The 26,854-nt window shown below is 41.9% G+C and overlaps 1 protein-coding gene across 1 annotated transcript; it reads right to left on the bottom strand.

The window, feature by feature from the left end:
* Nucleotides 1–375: 375 nt before the first annotated feature.
* On the bottom strand, nucleotides 376–16,236 carry CTSK (cathepsin K). The gene is made up of 8 exons (XM_089678959.1): nucleotides 16,110–16,236; nucleotides 13,171–13,300; nucleotides 9,233–9,355; nucleotides 7,525–7,674; nucleotides 6,186–6,404; nucleotides 3,755–3,920; nucleotides 2,138–2,243; nucleotides 376–734 (listed from the first exon to the last, which is right to left on the bottom strand). Exons 2-8 carry the CDS (start codon nucleotides 13,294–13,296, stop codon nucleotides 635–637), a joined length of 990 nt encoding a protein of 329 aa, XP_089535085.1. The 5' UTR covers nucleotides 13,297–13,300; nucleotides 16,110–16,236; the 3' UTR covers nucleotides 376–634.
* Between the last annotated feature and the right edge of the window lie 10,618 nt (nucleotides 16,237–26,854).

Below are 26,854 nucleotides of genomic sequence, written 5' to 3'. Positions count from 1 at the left end.
CAGTCACTATCTATGGATAGCTAGATAGATAGATGTGACATAATAAAGAGAGCAATAGGGAGCGTACAACAACCTCTATACATGGGTATTGTGAGATGGGATAGCAAAGGGAATGATATGAGTGGCTTTAATCCAAAAACACTTAGCCTTGACCTCCTCAAAATTTAATCCTAACCCTCACCTCAATTAAGAAATGTAACCATCAAAAATTATCTTGACCCTTACACTTATCCAAGTCTGACTAACCTAAACCAGTAAGCTAATAAAACCTGTAACCTCTTAAAAGACATTATAAAAAAAATTACTTTAACAGCACCAAAAATGTCCTGCACCAAGTCCCTTCAATGACAGCAATGAGACTGCTCAGCAACAAGATCTCATCAATATTATCTGATGATAGGATTGTTTATTAATTCTAGTTGACAGAAAATGCATTGGGGAAAGTAAGACTTCAAAATAGCGGTTGGCAGAACCAAGATTTCCAGACAGATCTCACTGATGGAATTTCTAAAACACATAAGGAACCAATGGATGATTCAACACATCAGTGGCTGAATGTAACTGAAATATAATTTTTTGGTGGACTGGCACTTGCAGTAGCTTTTATCTTCTGCTTGCAACAAGGTTCTTCTCATCACATCAGTGGGAAGCTAGCAAGGTTGGCAATACCACAGGCATTTTTCTTGTCTCTTGCCAGCAGTGCAAAGCCTTTTCTTCCCCATTGGGTTCCCCAGCTGGAAGAAAACACATGAAAATGTGAATGTGTATACAACCTTACTGAACACCAGCATATTATGCAAGTTTTCACAGATACTCAGCAAAAAAAAATCTGCATAAGATGGGAGATCCTATCACGATCCCTTACCCTGATACATCAAGAAGGTTGGCTCTTGGAAGGACCTGTGCAAATATCAAAATACCTTGATGGATGGATGCCATGGATGGATGGATGCATTTCTATGGAGACTGGAACTGAATGCATTTGATGCTGAGCCTCCATGATTTAACTGAAATCCAATGAATAAAAGGGGAGGTGAGGCTAAGGAGTATAGAGCTAGAAGATTCTAGATGTCCAGCCAGGCAAGCTGTATCTAGGCTTGGGACCCCACTGTGTGAAACAGCTCTAGGTCAGCTTTGTTTCTGAACCACATCTATGGGCTGGGCTTTTTGGCCGAATTTGGGGCAATGTTTGTTACCAGACCGCAAATCCTAAGCATTGTGCACTTACCGGCAGTTTTTTCCTTTTATTAATTCACTCTTCACCTGTTGTCACTGCACTTTATATGTGTCTTTTTTCTTTTAATCACGGATAGTAGGGTGTGGATCTTCGAGTCTAGAGGGAGGTTGTGTGGCCATCAGGTTCCTTCCCTGCCTTGGCGGTCCTCTCTACGGGAGAGCACCCCACCTAGTAGTTGGTGGTCGGCTTCAGCTGATCATTAGGAGCAGGGTCCATGGGACTTTATGGCTAGGTAGATCTGAGTATGCCTTGCCCCCATCAGATGTTCCGGGGCCCTGTTCGTAAGAGGACAAAAGACACACCCGAGTGCCCTTTTATGGTTCACTTTGGTGTTTTCATTTTACTTACAGCACCGCTGGCTGGAAAAACAAAATTGGCGCAGGCTCTATCTGACTTACAGTTTCTAATGAACCACGTGAGTGTGCAGGAAAATCAAAGCATTTTCAATACAGGAGATGAGCCTGAACAATTTTGCAAGACTGAAGGGAGGGCTAGAGCAGGGGCGGACTGACCATTTGGAAACTCGGGCTCTGCCCGAGGGCCCGGGGTCAGTAGGGGGCCCCATGAGATGCCCCTGGTACCTTTTTCATAGGCTTTTTTGAGTTTGGGAAAGGACACAGGGGCCCCATGATCCCCTATTGCCCGGGGGCCCCATGAGTTGTCATCCTTCAGGTAAATTTTCCTTTTTGGTGGTATGGGAGGGTGATATTGTGTCAAGATGAGTATATTATCTGAAGAAAAGCATGTCTAGATTTGAGTGAGGAGATGGAAATTTTGAGAGGAGGATAGAAGAGAAATTGGTGAGAAAAAAGCTTTTTAGGATCAAACTTTAAAGCACATTACAGCTGTTCTTGCATATAAAGCAGGAGTAAAAAGGAGAAGTAGCAAAGATCTACCAACCTATTCTTTACGATCCAGTGCTTTGTCCCCTTCAGATTTCCATAGCCAACAGCCAAGATTGCATGATTGATCCCCTCGGGGTCACAGTTTTTGTCATAATAAACTCCTGCAGAGATAACACACAAGTTACTGTAGGTAAAACAGAAGAAGAACCTCCATTCTACCTCAAAGCAAAGCTAACAGCAATTTTCCTTTTTTTCAAACTGGCTGAAAATGATTACTTCACTTTGCATGCGGTTAGCATTTTGCCCTGCTTCCATTTATCTGGCAAAGAAGCCATGGTTCATGAAGTATGTGACCTACACTAAGGACTCAGATTTCACTTTACTGAAGTCAGATCAGTTAAAGATGGCATCTGATTGATTGATTGATGTAATTTACTGCACTTTGTGGGTGGTTTGCTGTTTTGGGGCACTGAGGAAGCTCGTTTTGAGGGTGAAACTTTTATTACTGGAAAAAAGTTTTTAAAAAATGTGTGCAAGTATATTCCTGACCTGTTACCCATCCATAACACTAAGCCTCACCCTACCAGCTAGAGAGACAAGTCCTCTTCTCTTGAAACAGATACTCGAATTCCTGTGCACCTCCACCTCTCACTCCATTGGAGTCAGTTCTCCAAATCCAACTGAAACTGTGTTGAATGGTATTGGAGCTTACAGAGGATTAGTGTCTTCTTTCTTTGCTCCAGGCTTGTTGACTGGCCACTGAGGCCCAAGCACTGTATCCTGGAAGGGCACATGCTCCCCTATACCTGGATGTATGAAGCATTCCCATATGGAAGAAAAATATATTTGAAATATATTTTAAAAATATTCTTCTCAAATATGTTGACATATATTTGAAATGCTACAATTTTGACCATATTCAATATATTAAAAAAATAAATATGTATATATATATATATATATATATGTGTGTGTGTATATACTGTATGTTGAAATGCGTTTTTATTACAAAATATATGAAAAGTATTTTTAAAAATACATTTCAAATATACTGTATGTCCTTAAAAATACAAATCTACAATTTTGGAATGCTTTTACAAATACATGTCAAAATATATGTTAAAATGACTTTTTTATATGTTAAAAAAATCTGAAGAATGTATTTTAAAAAATATATTTTTAAACATTTTTTTTTAAAAACATATTCTTCAGATTCCTATCCCTTACCAGTGTATGGATTGGCCCTCTTCCATCTGTAGTTGCCAGTTGACCCAGGTTTTGTAAGATAGTCCTGAAATGGTCATCGGTGTAAAAGTGTTTTGTATAGACTCAGCAGTGTTTCATTTCAGCGGCAAAATTGGCAGCAAAATTGGCTCTCCATTCACCTCTATGGCTTAGCTAGTAATCACTGAAAGAGACTGACTTGAATCAGAGTACAGCCCAGTGCTGTAGCACCATCTACTCTTGAGATTAATTTACTTGCTGCAACTTTTAGCAGCAATAAATTTCTGCTAAAAAAAATCACCCGTGTGACATCAGTCTTTAAATACAGCCATTTATTAAAGTGGCACTATGTGCATTATGTTCCACTTTGACATAGAGTATGTTGGTCCCCAAAGTGTGCACCCCTTGTGGCTCATGTATTTCTATTCTTAAGGTCCATTTTTCTCACCTTTATTGTAGAACTGAAAAGAGGGTTGACTAGCATCGATACTGATCGACACAGGGCCAACCTGTGCTACCGCTCTTTTCAGGGCCTTCTCATCACCTCTAGGGATCTCTTTGAAACCCTTGCAACCAGCAGCTCTTCCAGATGGCTTGTAGAGACAGCCTTCATCCTGGTACAAAAACAATTAAGACACCAGTAAACCTCAAAGCAATATCTATAATAGCTAGAATCATATATGTAAAGGTGGATCATTGTGTCCTGACCAGGGGCGGACTGACCATTTGGAAACTCGGGCACTGCCCGAGGGCCCGGGGTCAGTAGGGGGCCCCATGAGATGCCCCTGGTACCTTTTTCATAGGCTTTTTTGAGTTTGGGCAAGGACACATGGGCCCCATGATCCCCTATTGCCCGGGGGCCCCATGAGTTGTCAGTCCGGCCCTGGTCCTGACAGTAACAGTTTAGTGGTGTTAGATATTGGTACAAGACTGTATGGTTACACACCTGATAACTACATAGAACGAAGGGAAATCTCTACAATGGGTCCAGAAAAAGAATCTGACAGATTTGTAACTATTCCCTAATCTCACCAAAACAAAAAAAAAACAAGTTTTGGCCTTGATCTATCTTAAAAGATAGTTGTGTTGTTAGAGTTCAGGTTGATGGGTAACTTTACAGCAGAATTTCTCTCCCCAAAGGGAATTTAAGTCCTTGCCTCCAATCCCCCAATATACATGTTGGGTTTTTTAGCTCTTTCTATTTTTTTTTTTAAATCCCTATTTCCACAGCCTTCTGGGAAATCTCGGTCACATATCTGAGGAGCCTCCCAGAGCAAGTACATGGACTAGATGGTGGCATTGGAGTTGCATCTTCAGGGGTAAGCTGTCTAAACCAAGAAGAGACAGCCAGCTCCTGATGATTGAAGAGCCAAAGATCGTGGCTACGGAAACAGAACTGCGGAACACTGCAGCATAACACTGGATTCACTGGATGGGTGAGTATGTTTTTGTTTTGGCTAAAAAAGGGGAAGGATTAATATCCAATCAGTTTTATCACCATCTGTGTGCTGTTGGGTAGATTTCACTTCACATCCTGTCCTGTAGGCACAATAGAAAATGAGAGAAAATCTCTCCAAAGTGCGGGAAAATCCCCTCCATCTCTTTATTTATTGCAATCAACTGATATATCTTCCAGGACTTCAATGGAAGCATGATTAAATACAATATTATTTATTTCCTACATTTATATACCATAGAGTGCATGGGCAAAGCAGGGGATTTCCTTAATTTGGAACTGGATCAGGCTCTGGACACTCAAATATTTATATAGTCTCAACAAACAGAAACAATCTTAAAGACAAACTTAACCCCTTCACGCCGGATCGTCCCGGCATGAAGAGGAGTTCCGGTGCCAGGAGGTGGGCGGAACGAGGCGGGGCTTAGTGTCATGTGGCCACCGTGACGTCATCGGGAAAGGTCCCAATTGAAAGAGCGGACTGGGACCTTTCCGTGAGTACCGCACATGTGTGCTGGGAGCGCACAGGTTGCGCGCTCTCAGCACATATGTTTTTTGTTAAATGAACGCAAATGTGCGGCCGCTCGGCGTCTAGGCCCAGACGCCAGGCGGCCGCACATTTGTGTGCGGCTGGCGTGAAGGGGTTAGACAAACTTTTACTGACCTCTGTAGCTGCAGGCACCATGGAGCAATTCATCCTCAAATTTCATAGCTGAAAGCCCTTTTTTAAATTTCTGCTCATTTAGTTTCTTCTCCCAACAGTGACATGCCAGTCCACCAGCCTTTTTACCTCTAAACGTCTAGTAAAAATCACTTAAATGATTTTACTGCTTTTCCTGTGAACGTGGAGGAAAAAATACTCCACAATAGACGCAGTTACCAGAGGTCAGTGTGGGCTTGTTTAAAAGCCTGTTTACTGCCAGCCACAATTCTACTTTAAGGGTGCCTTCTTCATACCAACCCTGTTGCAGTAAGAGGTGCATTACTGCAATGCCAAAATTTTGAGTGGCACCCCAATGCTTTGTTACAAAGCTGCTTTGTATTACCGTTTGTTAAAAAAAACATGCAGCAAGACCTATTTTCTGTGCGATAAAGTACATTGCAGCCCAATCACTTTGAATGGGCTAACACAGAGAGCTGCAAAGTGTCTTAATGTATGAAATGTGAGTGGGCCATAGGCCAAGTATTATTGAATCAAGTATATGGCCAGCATACCTGCCGACAAGTAGAGTAACACAGGTTACTACTATTGCGTACATTACATACTTTGTAGCAAAACACTCTTTAAAAAAATTGGTAAAGGTAATATTCTTTATTCAGATTATAATGGAGCTTTTACAGTACACTATCTATCTGGACTTGCACAAAGCAAAGAAATGGGTAAAAACCCTCCCCAATGACATAAACCATAGATCAAACATACCTGTCCGATATAGGGATAAATCGCATCCGAGTCTATTCCATTGTTATCCCTTACATAGCCAAAAGCATTGGTCATGTATCCACCCTGACAGCCATAGTTATCTGCATCACAGTCCACAAGGTTCTGGGGACTGAGGGAGACCAGGTCTCCGGTCTTCTTCATGAGCTGGCCCTCCAAAGCTCCTACAGAGCTAAATGCCCAACATGAACCACAGGCACCCTGGCAGGAAAAAAGAGGTTGAAGTCAGGATTAATATTTGTGTCGTTGATTTATATATCAGTGTAATCTCCTGATGCACCAAGTAAAAGTGGTGGATAGTAAATAAAAATACATAAAGTGACTCCAGTGCCCACGGGAGATTCCCAGATGGGTTCACCTGTTGTGCTTATGTTTACTATGACTACTGGTGGAGGATGTTCCTCCTCCTTTATGCTGTTGTGTATCTTTGTTTTACTTGATGGAGCCAGTCATAGCCCCTGCATGGGCGGACTAGGTGCTCTTTGTACTACTGTGCCTTCATGTGCCTACCAGGTGCGGACTGACCATTTGGAAACTCGGGCACTGCCCGAGGGCCCAGGGTCAGTAGGGGGCCCCATGAGATGCCCCTGGTACCTTTTTCATAGACTTTTTTGAGTTTGGGCAAGGACACAGGGGTCCCATGATCCCCTATTTCCCGTGGGGCCCCATGAGTTGTCAGTCTGCCCCTGGTGCCTACTCTATAAAATGTACAAGAACTTGAACAAGAAAAATACATACATTGTTAGGAATGGAAATGTGCATACAACTGTAGAACATACACAGTAATAACAAAAATGCAATAGAAAACAAAGCCCAACAATCTACATGTATGCATTACATAGGTATGAGGTAGGAGAATGAGCAAGCTGTATATAAAAGGTATGGTATGTGCCTTGCCATACTGCTGGACAAGAAGCAGTGCTGAATCAATTACGTAAAGTACCTAATAATTCTCTAATATACCCTCTCTAGACCCCCTGAACTAACTTGAATTGAAGCTCCCACCCAGCTGCTTGCATACCTAAGTAGTAGAGTCAAGGGTCACACCTTGTTTTTCAGGATGAAATCCTTTGGCCATTCCTGCATATTGAGTCCTCATTGACTTGACTAGGGCCATATTTAGAGATTGGAGATGCCCAGATATGGCCCTATACAACTCTATAAGGACTTATGGCACATGTATGGCCAGTGGTGAAGAGGATTTCCTCCCGATTTTGTGTAGGGGGGGTTCTAAGATAGAAGTCATGAACTGTAACCATACTAAATGCATTGATTGCGGAGATGTCAGAGTGTGGACAAATGGGATAACCATAACATTTACCTGATTTTGTACCGGAGTCACAAATCCCTTCTTTCTGTAGTCAATGTATTTTGGGATTCTGGTTGCCCAGTCAGGCTCGTAGGTATTGTTAGACTGCCGATTGGAAGGGACTTTTAGACCAGTCATAGTCTGAACTACTTCCTCACTGGTCTGCCAAAAAAAAGAGCACAAAATACGAGGGTTAAAAAGTGGTCGTACCATCAATCAGATTTTGTATTTCTAATGCAAAATAATCTGGTCGCTAACTGAAACAGAGACTAACTCTTCCTTCCTTGCTTTCTTTCTTTTCTTTTCAATAACACTTACCCCTGACTTTCTCCTTTATTTGCAAACTTGAAAGGATTATTCTACAATTATAGGTTGGCCTTGGCCAAAACAATTACCCAAATGGCCTCCATCATCTTCATCAAACCATTGGATATTGAAATGAGCATGTATTGCATTTTCTCAAGAAATCCATTGTTGGGCCGGAGTTCCCCATTTACTCGTTGAAGAAAGATGATACATGGCAAAACTATACAGGGAAGGCATGGAGTCAGCACAACGTGGAGGAATAATTCCCTACGCCTTCCCTTAGCTAGGTCATGTGAACCACTAGTCACAAATCACATCACCAACAGCTGAAGTGTCAGTGCTACTTCCCTCTGTAGTTTCATTATGGATCATCTTCAGATTGTCAATCTCCCATTTTAGCTGGTGTAATCTACATAGCTGTAATTTAATTTATGGGCAGCAAAGTGGGAAGTGGAACCATCCCATGCCCCTTTGTCATACTGGAGCCTGGAATAGGTGCAACCTTTATGATTCCTGTTTCTACTCTCCTTGTTCAAACTGCAGGTCAGAGGCATCCCTAGGGTTGGTGTCACCCGATACGGTAACACGTGGTGTCACCCCTCCAGAGAGGAAGTGCTGGTGTAGTGGTAAAATGAGTATCCCTTGAAGGTATGTATCCCCTGAAGCAACTGCGCATGTGCCGGTTTCAGGCCGAAGAAGCCCATCGGCTTCTTCGACCTGAAACCGGAACATGTGCAGTTTCTTCAGGGGATACTCATTTTACTGGTACACTGGGCGGGGGCAGCTTTCACTGTGTCGGCATTCTGCTCCTGCACCCCCTGTGATGGTGTCACCCGGTGAGGCCCACACCCCCCTAGGGACGCCACTGCTGCAGGTATGTGTAATTTAGAAAAGGAAAGTTATATTTCTGTAGGAGATATGCAGCTTTGATGCCAATCTTTCATCTTTGTTTCTTGGTGATCTGTAGCCTGCATTAATGTACTGTCTGAGCACACCGCCATCCAGCGTGCAGGCTGCATGGAGGGTCCACAATCCCAAACGTAATTGACAGTACCATTCATGACTATTTCTATTAGAAAAACATTAAAGCAAACCTATCAAGCTTAAAAAAAAAAATCTCAATGTGCTGAAACAATTTGAGTAGCTGAGCAGCGTTGAGGAGGCCACATGGTGGATATATTGCTGGATCTTTGAGAGGACTTGGAGGGGAGTGCAGTCTTCGGGACTTGGAGGGGAGTGCAGTCTTCGGGACTTGGAGGGGAGTGCAGGGTATTTAGCTTTAAAGATAATTTGTATACATATTTACACTTCTTATATTTGATATCACATAGGATATATGTGTGCTTCTGCCTTCGAGACGCAAGACAGACCATAGGAGTCCCTTACACTATGTGGCTTAATATTGGCCTCTCACCATATCTCCAAGGTGGTTCATAGCGAGATCATATGTGTGCTTCCCCTGGGAGTATTCTATATTATGGGTAGTGATCAGCTTCAGATTCTTCTCCCAGATCTGTTGTCTCTTCATCTCATCCAGCTACGAAGAAAATAAAAAATATAAAAAAAAACACACTGCAGTTATAGGTGTGGCAATAGTTTTTTTTTGTTTCTCATCTTGTTTTATTTTTTATGTATATAAAAACTCAAAAAGTGGCATATATGATACAGTCTGCCAGTAGCATTGACGCAACAATATTTTTCCCTGCAGGAGCAAATTGGATCATGCTTTGCTGGGGTTTTTTTTTTGCCCTTCTCTGGATCAACTGTGGGTATAGGATTATAACTGAGTCCCCCCTGTAATATAGTTTATAACCTGGTGATCTGGCCAGTAAGGCTGGTGTTTTTCAACTTTCTTTAAAGCAGACCTAAAGGGGGTGAATACTTATAATGGTCCCTCACCAGCAGCAGCATCTTCTTCCCAGTTCAGGTAGCACCATTCAAATCAGGGGGCACTGGGCCCCTCGGAACCCTTCATTACAGGGAAGTATTGCTGACCCACACCTTGCATTGTGCACGCTTCAAATTCCTTAACCCATCAAGAAGGTCCATCAGGGCCCCCATCACACCAGAAAAGACACTATACAGCCAGCCATTTCTATCAAAAGGCCAGAATAAAGGCAGAGCACCCCTACTGGACACTGATAAGAACTTCATACTATACTTGATCTTAGCCAAAAGGCCAAGAAGCAATCATACTTCGGGGCCTGAATTGTGATGAGGAGTGGGACCAGTGTGGAAACAGACGCAACTTACAGAGCTTATGCCTACACATCGGTTCTGCTCCTGCTCATGGCTTAGAAAAGATCTGTCGGAAAACAGAAAAATATGAAAACCCCTGAAAGCTAAAGCAAAAAGGTGTTGCCAACAACAAAAAATTCCAACAGCAGTTCCCTACAGAAGAGATTATACAAACTCACTGGCAGGCCATGTTTCCAATCTTTGCTCCACTGAAGCTTTCTTCAGAAGGAATGTTGAATGCATGTTTCTCCTTCTATGAATGCTTTGGTTCCATCCTCTAATCCACTACATCACTAATGTTTTCTGTAGTGACATAGGGGCAGGAGAATGGAATCGCAGTGTGCATGATGGGGGATACAGGCATCCAATACTCCGGAAACTGTCAATTTCCAAAGATTCTGATGGAGTCTGTAAATATTGAAGAGTGCTAAGATAGAAGACAAAAGCCGCCACATAGGCAAGTATTATATCTGTTTCTGGGGTATCTTTTGGTGATGTTGCTATAAGTATGTCTTTATTTCCCAGTGTTTTTGTGCAAGTAAGCAGTCTGGATTGGGGAAGAAAAGCTATAGATGTATCTAAATGTAAGGTCCGCTATAAAAGCCAACTAGAGGTTAAAAAAAAACTCTAAACAGAAGAGAAAAAGGAGAAATACAGTTTTAGAATATGATGTAAGCACATACAGTAGCTGGTAATAAAAAGTAAGTAGTAGTGATGGTTGCCAACCCTGACCCCATAGGCCCTTGGTGACCTTATAAACCAAAAATCATTAATTTCAACATGGAATATTCTTAGTCTTGTATTTCAGAACACTTTTTTTTTCCTAAATTGGAGGCTAAGGTTACAGATACGTGTCACATGTAAGTATTATATCTCTTTTTTTGCAGGGAACGGTTTCTGGGATTTTCTTGGTGATGTCGCTACATCTTTTTTAATGTGTTTTAGTGTAAGGGAACAGCCTGGATGAGCAGGAACAGCTATATATAAAAGATGCATTTACCCAATAATATATGTATCTAAATGTAAGGTTTGCTTTAAAAGCCAACTAGAGTTTCAAACAACTTTAACCATAAAAGAAAAAAAAGGAAATGCAGCTTCAGAATGTAATTGATGTAAGAACAGCGCTGGTAAATAAAAATCAGTAGTAGTGATGGTTGCTCTCCTGTCCTCAAAAGCCCTATGTGACCTTATAGACCAGGCCCACATGGAAGACAAATATATTTTAAAAATATTCTTCCAAAATATATTGACATATATTTCAAATAATACAATTCTGGCCATATTCAATATATTTCAAAATATATTTCAATAAATAAATATATATATACTGTATATATATATTTATATATATATATATATACTGTATTTTGAAATGCGTTTATATTACAAAATATAAGAAAAATATTTTTTAAAATACATTTTCAAATAGAAATATTTTAAATAATAATTTAATCTACATTTTTGGAATGCATTTACAAATATATGTAAAAATATACGTTAAAATGACTTTTTTATATGCAAAAAAAAATCTGAAGAGTATACGTTTAAAAATATTTTTCATATATTTTGCAATATATTAAAAAACACATGCAGTGTATGTATGTGTATATATATATATATATATATATATATAAAAATATATTTTTAAATATATTGAAAACGGAAGAAATTGTAGCTGAGGCAGCTCGTTTTGAGGGTGAAACTTTTATTACTGGAAAAAAAGGTTTTTAAAAAATGTGTGCAAGTATATTCCTGACCTGTTACCCATCCATAACACTTAGCCTCACCCTACCACCTAGAGAGACAAGATTATTTTGAAACAGATACTCGGATTCCTGTGCATCTCCACCTCTCACTCCATTGGAGTCAGTTCTCCAAATCCAACTGAAACTGTGTTGAATGGTATGCTGCCGAGGCAGCAGCCAAAGTTATACACATGACACAACAGCAATTACACCCTCTGTTGCTTTTGGTGGGTGCTACCGCCAGTCAAGTAAATGGGCCACTCTGCAAGTGCCCTGCAACTGAGTGCTTCTGCAGGATTCAAGGGGTTAAAGCAGGTGGTGAGAAAGCAACACACCGCTGCCTGTTTAACCCCTTGTTTGCTGTACTTCACAAGATGTCAGGGCAATTGCAGAGCGGCCTCATTCACTTGAATGGGTCATGCTTAGCTGTTGCTACACCCACCAACCATGACAGGGCATAGGAGCAGCACTACAGAAGAGATATCAACTGATGCAGCTCTCGCTCCCTACTACAGCTCCAACTTTACAAGTAGTTTCTCTGCATTGTACTCTATTTGATGCTCTGAGATGGCGTATCAGCAAGCCCTGACCGTGATCTACTAGCCACCTGACCAAGATCTACTGGTAGATAACGATCTACTGGTTGCTGACCCCCATTATAGACCATATATCATTAGTTTTCAACATTGAATTTTCTTACATAGTTACATAGTTAGTCTGGCTGAAAAAAAGAAAAAAGTCCATCCAGTTCAGCCCTTTAAAAAAAAAGTTATAATCCTATACCCATAGTTGATTCGGTGGAAGGCAAAAAACCCCAGCAAAGCACGATCCAATTTGCTCCTGCAGGGAAATAAATTCCTTCCTGATCCCCCGAGAGGCAATCGGATATTCCCTGGATCAACTTTACCTATAAATGTTCTTGATCATGTATTTCAGAGCACTACATTTCTATCTAAATTCAATGCATTATTAGCCTGGTAGTTTTCTTTTTGTTGTAGTAGGTTTAAGGTCTGGGGTATGGTTATGTTCTGATTTATGTTTATTTTAAATACAGGGTTGGAGTACCTTCAGAATAAGGGTGCAGGTTATGTTCAGGTTAAGGGTTAGTTTTCAAACCGAACCTTAGACTCACCAATTTTAAAGGTTCTTTTTCACAAGTCTGCTCTTAGCTACTCTTTTGAGAAAAGCCCGCTGTTCACACAGTAAGTACAGTAGCTGAAGATAAAATTATGTGAGTCCTCCTCCTCCAAAAAGTTAAAATTAAGTGTGCCAGTACCAATTTAGTTGTAGGGAAAATTAATGATCCAGATTATTTGAGCAATTAATTATCAGTAGCAGTATATATTTACTGTTTAAGACAAACACTTACTTGGCTGTTATACTGTTTTCCATGGGTCTTCTTCCACAATTCCCATTCAGAGTCTATTATGTCATCCCTGTACAGGGTGCTCCTCACCAATGGAAGCGCAATAGTAAGTAGGAAAATCCAATACATTGTACTGCAAACAAAATTCGTTATTATTACATTTAAATCTGGCCCTAAATAAGATGCAGAAAACAACAGCGACCACTACTGAATTTTTTATTCTCAAAAGTCATCTAAAAGCTATACTATTTGGGTGGCAGGAGTGAACTAAATTATACTCTATCTTTTTATATCACCAATTGATGAAATATTGTTAGGAAAGTATCTGGCTCTATTATCCCACCATGGTGGGGGGACGCACAGGATATCTTCGCTGCCACTGTGCTATTGCTGGGTGTCCAATGTGTCCCTATACCATAGGTGTCAAACTGGTAACCCTCCAGCTGTTGCCAAACTACAAGTCCCATGAGGCATTGCAAGACTGACAGTTACAAGCATGACTGCCAAAGGCAGATGCATGATAGGACTTGTAGTTTCGCTGGAGGGCCGCCAGTTTGACACCCCTGCCCTATATCTTTAAGGAGGGGTGGGCTCCCTCCAGAAATACCTGCCCTTAATCTATCAATTATTATATATGTGCTCCAACCAGGGGCGGACTGACAAATCATGGGGCCCCCGGGCAATAGGGGATCATGGGGCCCCTGTGTCCTTGCCCAAACTCAAAAAAGCCTATGAAAAAGGTAAAAGGGGCATCTCATGGGGCCCCCTACTGACCCCGGGCCTTCGGGCAGTGCCCGAGTTTCCAAATGGTCGGTCTGGCTCCAACTTTGGAGACTCAAAATTATGGAGTTAGGATTGCAGTACACTGGGCTACCATGATGTGGCCTCTGCAGCTTACGCATATATTTGCAAATGTGTGCAAGCGAAATCCCTTGTTTTAACGTGAACCATCAGACAGGGTTAATTTGGTTTGTTGCAGGCTGGCTGGTAAGTGAGCTGGGATTTTTTGTTTGTTGTTTTTTGACATGTGTCACGCTCCCATGTGCTTCTTGCTGCAAAGGCCATTTATAGGTTGGGGTGGTTGCTATCTGTTTGAATCCCACCATGGAGCTTAACGCCTCTGCTGCTGTAAAAGGGGAGGTCACCGATCACTCACACGTCTTCTACTGCAGGAGGGGAGGTCACAAGTTACTCATACCTTTTCAGCTGCAGGAGGGTAGTTCCCAGGTAGGAATGCGCTTGGGCTTGATCCCAGGAGCTAACTGTCATTGCTGGGCAAAGGAGCTGCAGTTAGGGGATTCTGCTCCCTGCACCTGCATGTGCACATATACAAAGGTGGGGATTCTTGTGATATCAGTGACCTGATATGGTCACATGATGTTATGATGTCACGAGAATCCCTGCTCCTTTGTGTATGCCAGCCCAGCAATGACAGCTAATTTCAGAGTTCAGACCAAACCCAGATTGGGTAGAACCCAAGCTCATTGGCCCAGCAACAACAGATAACGTCTAGGTTCAGACCATACCCACTGTGGATAGAACCCAAGCTCACTGGCCCACCAATGACAGCTAACTTTCAGGTTTAGACCAAACCCAGTTTGTAGAGAACCCAAGCTCATTGTCCCAGCAATGACAGATACTTTTCTTGGTTCAGAGCAAACCAAGTTGGGAGAGAACCCAAGCTGATTGGTCCAACAATGACATCTCACTTCCTTGTTTGTTTGGAACCTTATGCCCATCAACAGTCAAAGGTCAACCAAACCTCTCCTACTACAAGACGGGCATCTCAGATCGCATACACCTTTCCTACTACAATAGGGTAGGTCACAACTCACTCACATCTCTACTACTGCATGAGGGAGAGCTTGGGTCTCTCACACCTCTTTTGCTACCTAAAAGAAGTCTCAGATCATTCATTTCTCCTGCCACTGGCTGTGGAAAGATATTATAATGAAATATGCCAAGGGGACAGGGTGATATCTTCTAATAGAAGCCTGGGTAGAGCAGCGAATACATGGAAGACACCAAATGGGAATAGGCTTGCAATATCTACTTGCCATGGAACCACCATGGTATAACGTCCAGCATTAAAGTCCTGGCAATATAAGACCAATAGGAGAAGCTTTACACAAGCCTTTATCTTATTGCTCATTGTCCAGGACAGAGTACGTAAGGGAAGCTGCCATCCACCAAGCAAACATTCAGCCTTGTTTGAAGTGTGTATGATTTGATGAAGTACAGACATCCACCATGTCAAACCTTTGTTTGATCTTCCCACAGTTAAAAGTGATGCATGATAAGCCTGAAAAGCTAAAGCAGTATGAACCAGATGATCAGTATAATAGGCAACCAGTGTTTCCAGAAAAAATACAGCAATGATTGCCACAATATATCCCTTGGAAGAAGTTTTCTTTAAGATGGCAGTAGGTTTGTCCATTAATATAGAAGCAACTAGAGGACAAACTCCATTTGTGGCTGCCAAAAGCAAAGGGCAGAGTCTAGAACTTCAACAAGGAAAGCTTGATGCTGGAGATACAACAAGCCAACTGTTTAATCAATCTCTCCTCCAAATCCCACAACAGAAATATCAGTTTGAATGTTAATTAGTTAGTCCTAAACAGGGGCGGACTGACAACTCATGGGGCCCCCGGGCAATAGGGATCATGGGGCCCCTGTGTCCTTGCCCAAATTCAAAAAGGCTATGAAAAAGGTACCAGGGGCATCTCATGGGGCCCCCTACTGACCCCGGGCCCTCGGGCAGTGCCCGAGTTTCCAAATGGTCAGTCCGCCCCTGGTCCTAAATATATAATAGCAGGTTTGATAAATAAATATAGCATTTGATTGATTGTGATCTTTTTTTTTCTCCTAGACCTGTCTTCGAGTAGAACTTTGAAATAGAAACATAGCATGTAAAGACATATTAGATAACACGCATTACTTACATTGTAGATGAAATGCGCTCTTCTTTTCTTTCTTTACTTGTGTACCTGTTTTAGAATTTCCTAACTGTTTGCATCTTATGATTGCTCCAAAGGTTTATATGGTCCTTTATAGGGAAGTGTTAGTGGAACAGTTTAATCCAGGAGATCTTGAGTTTGCTGACTCATGATGGAAATGGACATCTTACTCATCTGACATACACATTTACTTAAGTCAATATCAACAATACAAGGCATTAATATTCACATTAATAATTCTTGCCTGATATAGGTTTTCATCTTACCACTCAATCCAAGGGCTCTATGATGCACCTTGCCAAGCTGATTGCAAAGGAACTCCATGAAACTGAATGCTTCACTGCAACCAGGAAACAGGAAATTTTATTTTAGAGACAAGACATAGAGTTTACAGTACTATAAATGTAGCTACAAATTTATAAACACTGCCATCTACTGGTGGAAGAATATATCTTTACTGAGTACTGATGTAGTCATTGCACAAAATACATGAACACTGTATTCCAATACCCCCACTCAACAACTACTCCGTTTATTAGTCCCATTTCGGATTTCAGTTCTATAAATCTGTTTCTTGTAAGTGGTTTTGTCAAAGCATCTGATCCACTTTTGTGTCTCATGGTTTGGAAGCCATTGCATCCCATCCCATGAATCTGGCTCTGATTTTAATGCTCTGTGAGCAACATAGGACAGAAGTTTGTCTGGGATGCCTCTACTGCTTCTGGTGGATTTCCTGATTGAAGCCTCTTGTGGCCTGGTTTCTTCTTTTACAGTATTTGGATTGTCTGTGTTCATTTCTATTTCTTTATCTCTTTGTTTCCTTTTTTCATGTGATACTGATGTGGAATTTCCCTCAGTTTAAAGTGCTTGTGTTAGTTCATGAAATTTTGAACACACTGAACTGTCATAGATAATTACTCTTCTGCTAATGGTTACATGAAGCGAGAATATTTATTTGGGCAACACACCCAATGAGGTAGCAACAATAAAACTGCAACAACCATAAACAATCACAAAGTAAAACCAGTTTGTACAATACAACAAAGATAATGGAAGGATCAAGTATTTCTGGACCCAATTCCCTTCGGTACCTGATTCCTAAATTTAGGGTGGTCCTAACTAGAGGCAGTACTTGTCTAGAGGTTGAAAGGTCCTAAAATCTCTCACTGGCCAGTGTGGTACTGGACGTGGGGGCCCAGAGTCCTGCATTGGGGCGCTCCGATAAGTTTGCGATCCCACGATAAAATGTGTAAGTCTTCAAACTAAGTCCTAAGTTAAGGTAGTGCTGCCCCTTTAAGAGTTAAGTAATGTGGTTGCAGAGGAACAAGGGTGATCCTAACTAGAGGCAACACTTGCCTACAGGCTGAAAGGTCCTAAAGTCTCTCATTGGCCAGTGTGGAAGTAGACGTTGGGTCCCAGAGTTCTACGCTGGAGCATGCAAGTGAATTTGCAATCCCATGGTGAAAAAGTGTAAGTCCCCAAACTAAGTCCCAAGTTAGGGTGGCACTGTCCCTTTAAGAGGAGAGTAATGAGGTTGTGAACAGTGGGACCTCACCACTATGCAGTCTGTTGTGAAGCCTCCTCCAGTCAGCTGGTATCCAGAACCTGAGACAATCAAGAGTTGCTTTCTGCAGAACCTGTGGCATTGGCCATAACTCTGGACTCTGTATTGACATTCACTTATGAATCCAGTAATGCCACTCTCTCCTAACTTGCTGGGCCCCTCCATCTGCAGGGGCCCACTCCAACACAGCGAAGAACTCTGGCATCTCTGACTACAACCATTACTTCTCACTTCCCTCATGAGGGCTGGAGTCACCGGAATGCTGAGACCTGGGGAAGTAGAGACGAGGGATTGCTGCGGCTGCACAGAGAGGCGCAGGATTTGAAGGAGGGGTACTGACCTCCTCTCTGTTGCCTACTGCTAAGATGGATGGGGGAGCAGAGATGTGACTCCCTACAGCTACAAAGAGAAGCACAGTTCTGCCCTAATCTCTGCTGCTGACACAAGGTGGGGAAGGAGATGAGGGGGGTGCCGTAGCTCTAGGAGAGATGCAAGAGCCACATGAAATGGCCTGGCAGGCGAGCCTTGTGTTTGACCATTTAAGTACCTTCTGAAGCCTGTCTGAAAAACTCCCATAAATATCATCATCCCATTCTATCTTGTTGCCAGGATGTTGCTAAAATACTCCCAGCTGATTCAAACACCCTCACATTCGTTTTCTGTCTCCTGCCGCAGTAGCTCTGAGCTCAGCCATGCTGAGATGGAGGAGATAGTGGATCACACACAGGAGTTTGAGAGCTCGCTCCTGTGATGGTGTGGGTGAGAATTAACAGATGGGTGTGTCTTAGCAACACCCTAGCAACAAGGTAGGACAGGATGATGCCATCTCTGAGAGTTTTTCATCCGGGCTTCAGGAGGTAGGTAGATGGCTTACACCAAAGATCTCCAAACTTTCTAAACAAAGGGCCAGTTTATTGTCCTTCAGACTTTAGGGGGGCCGGACTGTAGTCAGTGGGAGTGGAAATTTTCCTGGAATCAGTGGTAGTAAACATTGTAACATTTGGCATAAAGGAGAGGAATTGTGCCCCATCATTGGTATTAGTGGGAGGAATATTGTCCCATCATTGGTATCAGTGGGAAGACTAGTGCCCCATCATTGGTGTCAGGGGGAAGACTAGTGCCCCATCATTGGTGTCAGCGGGAAGACTAGTGCCCCATCATTGCTGTCAGTGGGAGGAATAGTGCCCCATCATTGGTGTCAGTGGCAGGAATAGTGCCCCATCATTGGTGTCAGTGGGAGAAATAGTGCCCCATCATTGGTATTAGGGGGAGGAATAGTGCCCCATCATTGGTGTCAATGGGAGGAATAGTTCCCCATCACTGGTATCAGTGGGAGGAATAGTGTCCCATCATTGGTATCAGTGGGAGGAATAGTGCCCCATCATTGGTATCAGTGGGAGGAATAGTGTCCCATCATTGGTATCAGTGGGAGGAATAGTGTCCCATTATTGGTATTAGTGGGATGAATAGTGTCCCGTCATTGGTATCAGTGGGAGGAATAGTGTCCCGTCATTGGTATCAGTGGGAGGAATAGTGTCCCATTATTGGTATTAGTGGGAGGAATACTGTCCCCTCATTGGTATTAGTGGGAGGAATAGTGTCCCATCATTGGTATCAGTGGGAGGAATAGTGTCCCATCATTGGTATCAGTGGGAGGAATAGTGCCCCATCATTGGTGTCAGTGAGAGGAATTGTGCCCCATCATTGGTATCAGTGGGAGGAATAGTGCCCCATCATTGGTATCAGTGGGAGGGATAGTGCCCATCATTGGTATCAGTGGGAGGAATAGTGCCCCATCATTGGTATCAGTGGGAGGAATTGTGTCCCATCATTGGTATCAGTGGGAGGAATAGTGCCCCATCATTGGTATTAGTGGGAGGAATAGTGCCCATCATTGGTATCAGTGGGAGGAATACTGTGCCATCATTGGTATCAGTGGGAGGAATAGTGTTCCATCATTGCTATTAGTGGGAGGAATAGTACCCCATCATTGGTGTTAGTGGGGTGAATAGTGTCCCATCATTGGTATTAGTGGGAGGAATAGTGCCCCATCATTGGTGTCAGTGGAAAAATAGTGCCCCATCATTGATATTAGTGGGAGGAATGGTGTCCCATCATTGGTGTCAGTGGGAGGAATAGTGCCCCATCATTGGTATCAGTGGGAGGAATAGTGTCCATCATTGGTATTAGTATGAGGAATAGTGTCCCATCATTGGTATTACTGGGAGGAATAGTGTCCCATCATTGGTATCAGTGGGAGGAAGGAATCCCCATCGATGGTATCGGTGGGAAGACTAGTGCCCCATCATTGGTGTCAGTGGGAGGAAGGAATCCCCATCGATGATATCGGTGGGAAGACTAGTGCCCCATCATCGGTGTCAGTGGGAGGAATAGTGTTCCATTGTTGGTCTCAGTGGGAGATATGGTGCCCCATTGTTGATGTCAGTTGGCAAAATTGTGTTTCATATAAGTGGGAAGAATAGTGTCCCACAGGCCAGATAAAGGCAAGCAAAGGCCACATCTGTCCCTCGGGCTGCAATTTGGAGACCACTTTCCTACACGTATAGCAAGTGCATTATCCATCTTTAGCCAAAGCTGCTCAGTTTGTTTTTATCTTCAGCTGCCACTTACCTGCATAGGCAGTTTTTTTGTTAAAGGTAAGGTGAACTAACCCTTTAAGGGGTGGGTTATGTTTGAAACCTCAGAGGAAGGTTCCATGCCACTCAAAGTAGAAGACATTTTCACTAGAGTTCCACTTTACTGTAGACCAGGAACCTCCGAAAAGTCATGCAGGCCTTGTATATACACGCTGCCCATGTGACAGTTCGTAGAAAACCCGTAGATTGGAATATGGAATGTTCAGTTTTGTTTCCAGACAGATCTTCGCTGACATCTGTTTCCCATTGTGGAAAATCACATGATTTCCTGTCAGCAGACTCGGACGTGGACGTTAGGAAGTATAACTATGACACATCTTACTCCGAACAAAACATTCACTAATCAGGTGAACATTTCCTAAGAATCTGCAGAACAGGACAAGTTCTTGTCTGGACAATGTACGATCTGTACTGCCTGTGGTATGACAGCTGCACACTGTGAAGTATTATATACACAATACAAAAGTAAAAGCACAAATAAGCCCCACCGTGGAAGCATCTGATAGGAATATTAAGCGCTTCTCATTTTATTCTCTCTGGTCGCTGTAGGTGACACAAATTCTAACTCCAGATCCTGTTAGGTTCATTGATCAGAAATTTTGGTAAAGAATGTGTAACATAACATATAGAGTACAGCACTTGAGACAATGTACAACATAGTGCATAGAGTAAAGCATTAGGGACAATATAATGTACAACATAGTAAATAGGGTACGGCACTTGGGACAGTATAATATACAACATAGCATATTGGGTACAGCATTTGGGACAATGTAATGTACAACATAGCACATAGGGTACAGCACTTTGGACTATATAATGTACAACAAAGCACATGAGATACAACACTTGGGACAATATAATGTACAACATAGCACGTTGGGTACAGCACTTGGGACAATATAATGTACAACATAGTATATAGGGTACAGCACTTGGGACAATGTAATGTACAAAATAGCACATAGAGTACAGCACTTGGGATAATGTACAACATAGTGCATACAGTAAAGCATTATGGACAATATAATGTACAACATAGTAAATAGGGTACAGCACTTGGGATAGTATAATATACAACATAGCATATTGGGTACAGCATTTGGGACAATGTAATGTACAACATAGCACATAGGGTACAGCATTTGGGATAATGTAAGGTACAACATAGCACATAGGGTACAGCATTTGGGACAATGTAATGTACAACATAGCACATAGGGTACAGCACTTTGGACTATATAATGTACAACAAAGCACATGAGATACAACACTTGGGACAATATAATGTACAACATAGCACGTTGGGTACAGCACTTGGGACAATATAATGTACAACATAGTATATAGGGTACAGCACTTGGGACAATGTAATGTACAAAATAGCACATAGAGTACAGCACTTGGGATAATGTACAACATAGTGCATACAGTAAAGCATTATGGACAATATAATGTGCAACATAGTAAATAGGGTACAGCACTTGGGACAGTATAATATACAACATAGCATATTGGGTACAGCATTTGGGACAATGTAATGTACAACATAGCAAATAGGGTACAGCATTTGGGGCAATGTAAGGTACAACATAGCAGATCGGGTACAGCACTTTGGACTATATAATGTACAACAAAGCACATGGGATACAGCACTTGGGACAATATAATGTACAACATAGCATGTTGGGTACAGCATTTGGGACAATGTAATGTACAACATAGTATATAGGGTACAGCACTTGGGACAATATAATGTACAACATAGTATATAGGGTACAGCATTTGGGACAATGTAATGTACAACATAGTATATAGGGTACAGCATTTGGGGCAATGTAAGGTACAACATAGCACATAGAGTACAGCACTTGGGACAATGTAATAGCACACAGAGTAAAGCACTTTGGACTATATAATGTACAACAAAGCACATGGGATACAGCACTTGTGACTATATAATGTACAACAAAGCACATTGGGTACAGCATTTGGGACAATGTAAGGTACAACATAAAACATAGGGTACAACAGTTGGGTCAATGTAATTTACAACATAGCACATTGTATACAGCATATGGGACTATGTAATTCATAACACAGTGCATTGGGTACAGCAGTTGGAAGTATGTTATGTACAACATACATGGTGCTGGTCAGTACAGATTCCCCATTATATCGGTGGTTGGTATAAAAACCTTTGTTACTTTGGACCAGGGGCGGACTGACCATTTGGAAACTGCCTGAGGGCCCAGGTCAGTAGGGGGCCCCATGAGATGCCCCTGGTACCTTTTTCATAGGCTTTTTTGAGTTTGGGCAAGGACACGGGGGCCCCATGATCCCCTATTGCCCGGGGGCCCCATGAGTTGTCAGTCCGCCCCTGCTTTGGACTATAGTGACAGAATGGTCTGCTACATTGGTCGTCAGTGAAATGTCCCCCATTATTGGAGTTCAGTGGAAGAAGGCCCTATTACTTTGTTGTCATTGGGTGAAAGCCTCCCATTAGATGGTGTCAGTGGGAAATGGCCTCCAAACATGGGTGGTCAGTGGTTACTTACTTAATACAAAAGCTCCTCTAGACGGACTGATTCCCGCACCCTCTGTGCCAGAACTGTGAGAATATCATCGGATATTGCCCACAGACCAGACCAGCAAGGCTACTTTCATTCACTGAGAGTACCCTGGCTGTCATCTGGTCACTAATGTTCTAGAGCCAATTTCAGGCTAGAAATGTGTGTATTTGTAACTTCCTTTGCTTTGAATTGATATCCCAATGTTATCAGCCTTCCAAACTACCTTTGTGAACTACAAAGCAACTCCCCTCTATGTACTGGAGATAAAGAGAGGAGCAAGTGTTTGTAGTCCAAATCAGAAACAAGAAGCCTAGGGTGATAATGCTGCTCTTCCATAGACACAGTTCAGAGTGAGTGTTGCCATCCGAGGATGGGAAGAATGGCAGGATCACCAGGTTAAAATAAATTAAAGAAAGCCTGAAAAAATCAAATGCAGCCAACACACCTAAGGACTGGTATTCTGTAATGTATTACATTTCTTCTTGGGTTTAGATACACTTTAACCTGTATCCTTAATGATAAGTTAATATCAAACTACCCCCTAAGCTCTATTAATAATGACAGCACTAAACCCATGACTCTAATCTCCCCCTAGCCTAACTCTAACCATTAACTTTTAATAATTTAACGTAGGTGATAAAAATATTATAATTGCCCCCGGTGAGGGAACCCCTGCTAAAAGATTTTATATCTACAGCTCATAGTATGTTATATCATTGATGGTTGCCACTGAAATAGTGCTTCACTTAACAGTGCTCAGTGTAAAACATTGGAAATGAGGAAAGGTTTACCTTCACATTAGTAAACAGTAGGAGAGGTGCTCTCCTTCATTGGTCATTAGTGGAAAGAATGTTCTGCTACATTGGTGGTGAGTGTACTGCCCCCTGTTGAGGGTCATCTGTACTGGAACTTTGCAAGTAACAAAAAATGTATCTTGTTTACTGGTCATCAGCCACTTCCTTCTCCTCTGCTGCTTCCTTATTCTCTGCCGCTTCCTTCTTCTCTGCCGCTTCCTTCTCCTTTGCCGCTTCCTTATTCTTTGCCGATTCCTTCTCCTTTGCCGCTTCCTTATTCTTTGCCGATTCCTTCCTCTTTGCCGCTTCCTTCTCCTTTGCCGATTCCTTCTCCTCTGCGCTTCCTTCATGTCTTCCACTTCCTTGTTCTCTGCCACTTTCATCTCTTCTGCTGCTTTTTTTTTCTCTTCTGCCGCTTTCTTCTTCTCTGCCGCTTTCTTCTTCTCTGCCGCTTCCTTCTCCTCTGCCGCTTCCTTATTCTTTGCTGCTTTCTTCTTCTTTGCAGCTTCCTTCTCCTCTGCCACTTCCTTCTTCTCTGCCGCTTCCTTCTACTCTGCCATTTCCTTCTTCTCTGCAGCTTCTTTCTCCTCTGCCGCTTCCTTATTCTTTGCCACTTCCTTCCTCTTTGCCAATTCCTTCTCCTCTGAGCTTCCTTCTTCTCTGTCGCTTCCTTCACATCTTCCACTTCCTTGTTCTCTGTCACTTTCATCTCCTCTGCTGCTTTTTTTTCTCTTCTGCCGCTTTCTTCTTCTCTGCCGCTTTCTTCTTCTCTGCCGCTTTCTTCTCCTCTGCTGCTTCCTTCTCCTCTGCCGCTTCCTTATTCTTTGCCGCTTTCTTCTTCTTTGCCGCTTCCTTCTACTCTGCCGCTTCCTTTTACTCTGCCATTTCCTTCTTCTCTGCAGCTTCTTTCTCCTCTGCCGCTTCCTTCCTCTTTGCCAATTCCTTCTCCTCTGAGCTTCCTTCTTCTCTGTCGCTTCCTTCATGTCTTCCACTTCCTTGTTCTCTGCTACTTTCATCTCCTCTGCTGCTTTTTTTTCTTCTCTGCCGCTTTCTTCTTCTCTGCCGCTTCCTTCTCCTCTGCCGCTTCCTTATTCTTTGACGCTTTCTTTTTCTCTGCCACTTCCTTCTTTTCTACCGCTTCCTTCTACCATTAATTGGACACTATTCCTTCCACTCCTACCAGCAATGTGGCACTATTCTCACTCTAAAATCAATGATGGGACATTGTTTACTCCAAATGACACCAGGGCAGTTTCTTCTCCCATTGGCCACAGTAGGCCCACCCTAGAAACTGTAGGACAGTAAATTAGCCCTTTGTTTAAAAAGTTTGGAGACCCCTGGTCAAGATGGAGAATGGGAATCTATTAAACCCGTTGGTTCAAGCTGTAAAATGGCAAAAAACAGGAAACATGTTCAATAGGAACGAAGTGATATTTCACATATACTTAAACCAGTATTTCCTGTGTTGTCCCATAAGGATAAAACAGTACTGGTCAATACAGAGGTTGCAATATGGAAAGCAGACACTAGATGGTGCTGGTGCACAAGAAGCTGAAAAGCATAAACCCAACATGGAAGAAAAAAAACAAAAAGCAAAAACAAGGACAGAAGCTACAATAAAAAGAAAGTTTAAAAAAAGAACATAAAAAAAAGGACAGAAGCTAAAAATGAATAAATACAGTGTAAAAAGGCTACAGTAAAATGATAAATTGGGAATGTATGCTGTTCACACTTCACTGTTGGGGATGGTTGAAACATAAAAATATTAGTGACATAATAATCAGATGAAAATAACAAAAAAATATTGGTATATGAGCTTAGACATCTGGTTGGGACAACAACAAATTGCACTGACAAGTGTGTGTGACAAGTATATTTTGACAAGAGAAGTGAGACTTCACAACACACAATTGTGTGAATATCTACAAGTTGTGTTTATCAAAAATTAAAATGAAACAAAAAAGGTAGAACCACTAATGAAGGAAAGAACCTTTTGTAAAAAGCGTAAAAAGCACCAAAATGGCAAATTGGTATTGGCACCCCTGGATTTAACCATTTGTAAGGTGTGGATCTAGAAGGATTCGAAAATGGAGTTAAAATATATTTCCATTACCTCCCCTATGGGGTTCAGGGATGTGATCAATTATCATGCCATGGAGTTTGTGGATTTGATGTTGTATCTCGAAAAAGTGAACAACAACTGCTTTTGTTGTCATGGTTAAAGGGTTTGGCAAGTTGATGGAGATTGATGGCCACCATAATGCTGTTACAGTGTGTCTGAAACTGGTATGTAACCCTTCTACTGCCAGAGCAGTTTTTTACTTTTTTTGCAAATTTAAGAAATCATTTTAGGCCTGACGATTAGTTAAAACCCCCAAACAGCATCTATTTTCTGAACACCCTGGAGAATAAAATAGTGGTAGTTCCAATGTTTTATGTCTCGTGATATTGGTGCAAAATTTCAGTAAAAATTACCCCAAAGTTAATTTTGGGGCACACAAACACAATATATTAATTAACTTTTTGGTAAAATACAAAATATGAGGTTGAGCTGTGTAAACAGATACCCAACATGTCAAGCTTTAAATTTTCATGTGCTTGCTAAATATCAACATAGGCAATGTCTTTAAAGACCCTACATCGTCGGTATGGAGTTAAAGTAGAACCATAGGAAAAATGTTTTTTTTTTTTTCATTTTGGATAGAGTAAGGGAGGGCTCTAACCCCCATCAGATTTTTTTTTTTTTTTGCTGTCTGTGTCCCATTGTGGAGATTTCCCTTCAATTTGTGTCCCTTAGCCAAACAGGAAGTGAGGAAATTCCTGCAAATTAAGGGAATTCCTTGGGGACCCCCAGTCACCAGAACTAGTGTCCCCATTGGAAGATTTCCCCTCTATTACTTTTCTGGGGGCAACCCAAAATTTTAGATTTTCTTTTACTTTCACTTTCAATGAGAATGGCAAATGGGACATAGAGAGGAGGAATTTCCTTAATGGGTGCACAGACAGCAATAAAAACTGACAGGGGTTCTAATCCATCTCCACTCTATCCAAATCTAAACAAACAAATTTTGACTTTTGTTGTACTTTAACCTTAAATAATGGGCCTAGAATTTTGATCTCACTCCAACATACACGTGATATG

The sequence above is a fragment of the Staurois parvus genome, unplaced genomic scaffold, assembly GCF_062004578.1.
Source record: "Staurois parvus isolate SC_StPar_1 unplaced genomic scaffold, SC_StPar_1.0 ptg000213l, whole genome shotgun sequence".
NCBI classification, from domain to species: domain Eukaryota; kingdom Metazoa; phylum Chordata; class Amphibia; order Anura; family Ranidae; genus Staurois; species Staurois parvus.
This window is presented reverse-complemented; position numbering and strand designations above follow the sequence as displayed.

Excerpts from the sequence above, each read along its gene's own strand:
- CTSK (XM_089678959.1), bottom strand. The coding sequence starts at position 13,296 with ATGTATTGGATTTTCCTACTTACTATTGCGCTTCCATTGGTGAGGAGC. Across the intron at positions 3,921-6,185 it reads TTTATCCCTATATCGGACAG|GATGAAGGCTGTCTCTACAA; the intron begins GTATGTTTGATC and ends TTTTTGTACCAG. Across the intron at positions 2,244-3,754 it reads TTTTCAGTTCTACAATAAAG|GAGTTTATTATGACAAAAAC; the intron begins GTGAGAAAAATG and ends TTATCTCTGCAG.